Raw genomic sequence first — 6,973 nt, 5'->3', positions numbered from 1 at the left:
TCGTGGGCAGCAGCGTGGGGGGCCTGGTCCTGCTGGCTCTCATCACCACAGCCCTCTACAAGGTGAGTGGGGCAGGGCTTGGACCCCTTCCCCCACTGCCCATCATCCTGGGGGTGGGGCCTCTGGCCCTCCCAGCTGGGTGGGTGTGGAGAGAGGGTCCCACACCCCATCCCTCTGACCCACAATGTGAGTCTGTCCGTCTGGCTCTCACCATCTCTCCCCTCTGTCTCCTACCAGCTCAACTTCTTCAAGCGCCAGTACAAGGAGATGATAGAGGACGCGAGGGATGGTGTTGGGGCCAGGCTGGGCCAGAACGACTCTGCCAATGTCTGCCTCAACCCCGACATCCCCAAACAATAGCCCCCTCCCCTGCCCCGCCCCGCCCTGGGATGCTCTGGATCTGCCCTCCCCAACATCCGCCCCCCATGGACCGCTCTAGATCTGCACCCTGATGACCTACTTGCACTCAGAACATCGCCCTATACCAACCATGTGGGGCTGGGAGTCTGGTCAGGTCAGACTGGAGCCCGTCGTCCAGCCGGAACAGCGATGAAGCCATGAAAACAATCCTCTGAAGAAATGTCCCCAGGGGTGGCTGATCCTCAAAGTGTCCACTGCAGGGTTCTCGCGCCTTCCTGGTGGCGGGCAGTGTCAGAGGCAGGGTGGGCCGCTAGGTCTGATCCAGCGAGACAGGGAGGTTCGGCTTGATGGGGCACGGGCCAGAGGTCTGAGAGCAAAGAGGGAGGAGGCTGTGGATTTCCGTGGTTCTACCCCCCTGCGCGCTGGAGAATTAGAGGATTAAAACCAATGAGCTCTGAGTCTGGCCACTTCCCAGAGCGGTGCTGTAAGGGGGCTGTCACAGCGCAGTGACCTTCCTGTCCCAGCAGCCTGGACACCTGGGTCCCCCAGCCCCATATATGTGTGCATCTGCAGCCCCGGGGATCACTGGCCGGCCGTGAGCAGTGCGCCAGCCAGACACAGGGGAGACGCAGCCAGAGGCAGCCCCCAGGAGGGAGAGAAACAGCAGCAGAGGCAGGAAATCGGTGCCAAGAGGAAACGGCTGCAGGGACTCGTACCCTCAAGCTTTGAGGCCAGAAGGGACCATCATGATCATCTTGTCTGGTCTCCTGCACATCGCAGGCCACAGGGCCTCACCCACCCACTCCTGCAATAGACCCAGAACCTCCGGCTGAGTCACCGAAGTCCTCAAATCGTCAAGTTACAGAGAATCCCCCTTTTGCACTAGTTTAAACCTGCAAGTGCCCCATGCCCCATGCTGCAGAAGAAGATGGTGAGGGGATTGGAGCTGACCCATGGGTGGGACAGGAGAACCCTCCGCCCCAAGCCAGGTCCGAGGTGACAATGGGGGTGGGCAGGGGTCTGTGTAGCTGAGCCCTGTGGGGGCCTGAGGGAACAGAAGTGATGGGGGCTGGGGCCAGAATTAATTGCTCAGCAGAGGGGTGGGCAGACATGGGGGTGACAGCTCCTGCAGCGGGATCCAAGATCAGGATGCCCAGCTCTGGGAGGGGAGTGGGGTCTAGTGGGTTAGAGCAGGGGGATGGATAGGGCTGGGCGTCAGGACTCCTGGGTTCCATGCCCAGCTCTGGGAGGGGAGTGGGTTCTAGTGGGTTAGAGCAGGGGGGTGGATAGGGCTGGGCATCAGGACTCCTGGGTTCCATGCCCAGCCCTGATATTATCTTGTCATGTGACCTTGTCCACGTTCTCTCTTCCAGTCTCTGTGCCTCCATTTCTGTCTCTGGAGTAACAAGCCCTCCCTCGCTGCGAGACACCTCTCTTAGCTAACGGGACACAGTACAGACCCCAAAGATTAACTGCCCCTTGACCTGACAGCTCCACTTTGGACATTGGTTTTTTCAGTCACTGCTGTAAAGTGATATGAGCCCTGTGCCGTTTGTACCTGGCTTCTTCACCCTCGTTTCAGTCTTATTAAAAGGGGTAATTAAAAAAAAAAAGAATCAACAGAACGCTGGCCCTGGGGATCAAAAATGGGGAGGGGGGGTTAACCCTTTCTATCTGATATTCCATCTTTGTGCTCAGAGCTGTGCAGTGAATCTGAAAGTCAGGCAAGGTGGTAATTCCTCCTATTAGGGGAATGAAGGGTTAAATCCCCCGCTCTTCTGTGCTGGGAGCAGAAGCTGTAACAGCACAAGGAGTTTCCTGTCCCCTCCCCTCCCCTCTGCCCCTCTCCGGGATCAGAGCCAGAACCACAGCTGGGACCCACCTCCTAACCAGCTCTAGGATAGCATGGGAGGGAGGATCTGTGCAGCTGAGCTCAGCTGGGTACCCCTAACTCAGCCAGACCCCCCCCTTTCCACCTGATGCCACCATGAGGTGGTTGAGTGAATAATTGAGCTACAGGCTGTTTATACAGGGATACTTCCACGGGCACTTAGCTACAGCCACCCCTAGGGTGGGGCAGAGGGACTCTTTATGCAGGGATCCCTTGCCTGGCGCTGGGATGCAGCCGTCTCTGGGGTAGGGCAAACTGGTGTATAACAGCCACACTGCAAAAAACTTTAGGGCAGCAAGTGAAGAGGATCTCCGCATGCAATTGAAACAGTAGTGGGGGATTTCAGGAGACAGAATGGGATTGCTGGAGCTGGGATTTGGCCATTTATCCCCTCCTGAGCCCACAGCAGCCAGACAGGTTCCCAGGCGGCCGGCTGGTCCTACCCAGGCTCTTGGTTCCCAGCGGGTGCCCAGACCTGCTCCCCATGGGGAGGCTCTAGTTCCCAGCTGGGGGATCAGTGTCGCCCCCGGAGGATGAACCCATTTTCCCTCCCAGCACTCTGCGCTCACCCAGCCCTGCCCCTGGCGCCCCCATCTCAGGGGTAGCAATCAGCGTGGCAAAGTGCAGACTGAGAGCGAGTCTCATGCATGTCCCAGCCCTGGGGGCACAGAGGGGATCCCGGATCCAGGGGTTCCCACCCTGTGTCTCTTTCCAAGCTGTTGAATGGGCCAGAATGTAAATAAATCTCCTGGGAGACAGATCCACTCAGGTTTATTGTCACTAGGCCGGGGGACCCGAGGGCGGGTGGTTCAGTGATGACCCCTTGCTTCTTCGTAGCCTGTGGGCAGGGGGTTGGTGTGGGGGTTGTGGAAGAGGCTGTGGTTCCCGTCAGCCCAGGGGAATGCCTGCAAAGAAACAGAGGGGGTCAGGAGAGGGGGTGTCTCTGCACCTTGGCTTTCTCAGGACTGGCTGCGCTGAGGCCAGAAAACTAAGTGCACCTCTGAGCTTTCATTGCTATGGCTCAAACCCACAGGCCTAGTAGCCAGCCCCCTACCTGACAGCTAGGGTTGCCAACTGTCTAATCACACAAACCCAACCACCCTTGCCCCGGCCCCTGGCCCATCCCTTCTCTGAGGTCCCACCCGCTCACTCCATTCCCCCTCCCTCCGTCGCTCGCTCTCCCCCACCCTCACTCACTTTCACCGGGCTGAGGCAGGGGGTTGGAGTGCAGGAGGGGGTGCAGGCTCTGGGCTGGGGTCGAGGGATTCACAGTGTGGGAGGGGACTCCGGGCTGAGCCTGGGGCAGGGGGTTGGGGTGCAGGAGGGGGTGCGGGGTGCAAGCTCTGACGTTATCTGATTACAATATGACCCTATAGAGCATTGTTGCAACCACTGTTATATATTTGCAGCAAATCTCGTACGAAGGTTGTCGAGTGAGGTGTCTAGGAAAAGGTTATGTTTTGCTGGTTATGATTATGCTATCCGTATGCATGTATCATTTTTGTATGTGACGTTATAAGTATTGGAATATCCACCAACTTTATGGGGATTGTCTGCCCCATTCTTTGCAGTTCACCCTAATTGAGTGACCACAGCTATCCCCCACTGGGACACCGGTCACAGCCAGCTATGCCATGTAAGGTATCTGCAAAAATAGTATAATTTGCCAGATATGATAATCTTGTTTATATCACCTTTGTACTATAAGTTATAGATACATATGTACAGTAACTCCTCATTTAACAGTGTCCTGCTTTGTCCACTGCTTGCAGAAAGAGCAGCCCGTTGGAGCGAGCTGGTGGGGGCTTGGAACCAGGGTGGACCGGCAGCCCCCCCATCCATGGGCGGCGAGTTCTATGGGCCCGTGGTGCCTGGGCACTAGTCATATTCCGGGCCCGGCTCCAGCAATGTTTGAGGCCGGGTCTCTCCCTCGGCCCCGCCTTCTGCCCCAGGGCACTCCCCCCCACGCACCTTCCCCAGGCAGTTTAAAACGGTCCAGGGCCCCCACCCCTCCATCGGCAGCGCAGCAGAACTGAGTGACTTCCTGCCTGCTCGCTCTATGTGGCTGCCGGCCCCTCCCTGCGGCCCAGGGGCAGGGTGGGTCTGTGTCTACACGCGCTGCTCCCGGGAGCCTCCTGCTTGCTGGGGGCAGGTCCAGCTCTAGGTTTTTTGCTGCCCCAAAGCAAAAAAAAACCAAACCTCACTGGAATGCAGCCCCTAGAATTGTGGACCCCAAGCACGTGCTTGGTTTACTGGTGCCTAAAGCCGGTCCTGGCTGGGGGGGAGGGGGCTGTCAGGGTGTCCCCCTCCCCCCGCTCCTTCCCCCGCTCCTGCCCCCCCATCTCCACAGAGCAGGGCGGGGACACCACAGGTCTCAGGACAGAGGAAGTTTGCTGGCAGCAGCTGCTGTCTCAACTTGCTGATCTACTTAAAAAAGCAATGTACATAGAGTGGGGCCAGCGTACTTAAAGGGGCAATTTGCGTCTCTCTCTCACACGCAGGGTGTGTGTCTCTGTCTTTCTCTGCCATGCTGTCTCCTCTCCCTTGTAGAGTGTGTCTTAACCCTTGAGGGCTCAGCCCAGTGCTAGTTCATCATTTAGCAGTAAGGCATTCCCTGGGAAATATCCCACCCTCTGACTTCACCACCTCAACCAAGCTTGACAATCATCATTGCCGTGTACAGTAGTACATTGTTTGTTTAAAACTTATATTGTGTGTGTGTGTGTGTATATATAGATATAGATATAGTCTTTTGTCTGGCGAAAAAAATGTCCCTGGAACCTAACCCCTCCTATTTACATTAATTCTTATGGGGAAATTGGATTCACTTAACATCGTTTCACTTAAAGTAGCATTTTTCAGGAACATAACTACAACGTTAAGTGAGGAGTTACAGTATGTCTGTATTTCAAACTTGTGCTATGCTTTTGGGTGACACCCCAGACAGTTTGCCATCAGCACTGCCTAGCCTGCTTGATAGCCCATTAAGGACCATCAGCTATACAATTGACCCATTGAGAGAAGGCAGATACACCTTATAACTCAGCAAGGCATGCAGGGACATGCCTATGGACAGAACTCGGGTGCAGGAGGGGGTTCAGCGCTGGGGCAGGGGGTTGGGGTGCGAGAAGAGGTGAGGGGTGTGGGCTCTGGCTGGGCAGCGCTTACCTTGGTTGGTGCCCGGTTGGTGGCGCAGTGGGGCTAAGGCAGGTTCTTTGCCTGCCCTGGCTCCATGCTGCTCCTGGAAGCAGCTGGCACACCCCTATGGCCCCTGCGGGGGGCAGGCGTCTCTGCACGCTGCCCTCGCCTGCAGGCACTGCCCCACAGCTCCCATTGGCCGCAGTTCCCGGCCAATGGGAGCTGTGGAGTTGGCGCTCGGGGCGGGGGCAGCACGCGGAGACCCCCTGCTCCCCCCCAGAGGCCGCAGGGATGTGCCAGCTGCTTCCGGAAGCGGCACGGGGCCAGGGCAGGCAGGGAGCCTGCCTCAGTCCCCTGTGCCACCAGACTTTTAGCAGCCTAACATCTCCAAGTTTGGCTTGAGTAGCCTCCAGGAGATAGAGCCGGATTCCGGGAGACTCCCAGCCAAACCGGGAGGGTTGGCAACCCTTCTGACAGTCCAGCTCAGAGCCTCAGGCACATCTATCCTGCCCAGTATCCTGCTCTCTCCCTGACAGCCCAGATCAGCCTCATGGGCCCATCTAGCCCAGTATCCCGCCCCCAATGTCCTGCCCTGGATCCGCCCCATGGGCCTGTGTAACCCAATTCCTTGTACCTTGGTGCGAATGCGCAGGTGGTGGTAGGGCACGAACTCCTCAGGCTCGTGGGGGTGATTCTCCATCTGCAACCAGGCGTTCAGCATGCAGATAGCCACGCCAGGCAGCGCCACCACAAATGACAGGATCTTCCATGTTCTGGCTGCAGAGACAGTCACTGCACAGTGCATGACCCCTACACTGCCCTGGGGCACTGGGGTCAGCACTGACTGCCCGGGGAGAGAGTCCCCTACTGAGCTCCCATCCCGCTCCCTTAGGGTGACCAGATGTTCCGATTTTATAGGGACAGTCCTTATTTTGGCGGTTTTTTTTTATATAGGCTCCTATTACCCCCCACCCCCGTCCCAATTTTTTACACTTGTTATCTGGTCACTCTGCGCTCCCTGCAGCACAGTGCCCCCTAGTGCTACACTGGGGTCAGCACTGACCGAGGGGAGAATGTCCCATTCTGGGCCCCCCCCATAGCACAGCGCCTCCTAGTGCTGCACTGAGGACATCACTGACTGCCCAGGGAAAGCATCCCCTACTGAACCTCCCGTCCTGCTCCCTGAAGCACAGCGCCCCTTAGTGCTACATTGGGGCCAGCACTGACAGAGGGGAGAGTGTCCCATTCTGGGCCCCCCCCATAGCACAGCGCCCCCTAGTGCTGCACTGAGGACATCACTGACTGCCCAGGGAAAGCATCCCCTACTGAACCTCCCGTCCTGCTCGTTGCAGTACAGCGCCCCCTAGTGCTGCACTGGGGCCAGCACTGACAGAGGGGAGAGTGCCCCCTACTGAGTCCCCCCCATCTTCCCCCATAGCACAGCGCCCCCTCGTGCTGCATTGGGGCTGGCATTAACAGAGGGGAGAGCGCCCCCTACTGAGTCCCCCTGTCCCCCCCGTAGCACAGCACCCCCTCACACTGCATTGGGGCTGGCATTGACAGAGGGGAGAGCGCCCCCTACTG

General features: G+C 57.8%; 2 protein-coding genes across 3 annotated transcripts in view; one reads left to right on the top strand and one right to left on the bottom strand.

The window, feature by feature from the left end:
* LOC112109426 (integrin alpha-X-like) overlaps positions 1-360 on the top strand; it is a 75,736-nt gene extending 75,376 nt beyond the window's left edge. The window contains exons 28-29 of the mRNA XM_029913293.1: positions 3-62; positions 238-360. Of these exons, the coding sequence (XP_029769153.1) occupies positions 3-62; positions 238-360 (183 nt within the window). The remainder of the gene's footprint in view (positions 1-2; positions 63-237) is intronic.
* Positions 361-3,005: 2,645 nt separating this feature from the next.
* Positions 3,006-6,973, bottom strand: part of LOC112109427 (cytochrome c oxidase subunit 6A2, mitochondrial-like) — a 5,257-nt gene continuing 1,289 nt past the window's right edge. Inside the window, exons 2-3 of one of the 2 annotated variants that reach the window (XM_024203950.2) lie at positions 6,024-6,181; positions 3,006-3,156 (exon numbers count right to left, since the gene is read on the bottom strand). In XM_024203950.2, the coding sequence (XP_024059718.1) occupies positions 3,061-3,156; positions 6,024-6,181 (254 nt within the window). In that variant the 3' untranslated portion in view covers positions 3,006-3,060. The remainder of the gene's footprint in view (positions 3,157-6,023; positions 6,182-6,973) is intronic. The other variant, XM_024203951.3, reaches the window with a different exon arrangement.

Source organism: Terrapene carolina, unplaced genomic scaffold (genome assembly GCF_002925995.2).
Source record: "Terrapene carolina triunguis isolate 2854851 unplaced genomic scaffold, T_m_triunguis-2.0 Scaffold571, whole genome shotgun sequence".
In the NCBI taxonomy this organism is placed as follows: domain Eukaryota; kingdom Metazoa; phylum Chordata; order Testudines; family Emydidae; genus Terrapene; species Terrapene triunguis.
The sequence above is the reverse complement of the archived record's forward strand: the minus strand, read 5'-3'. Positions and strand labels throughout refer to the sequence as shown.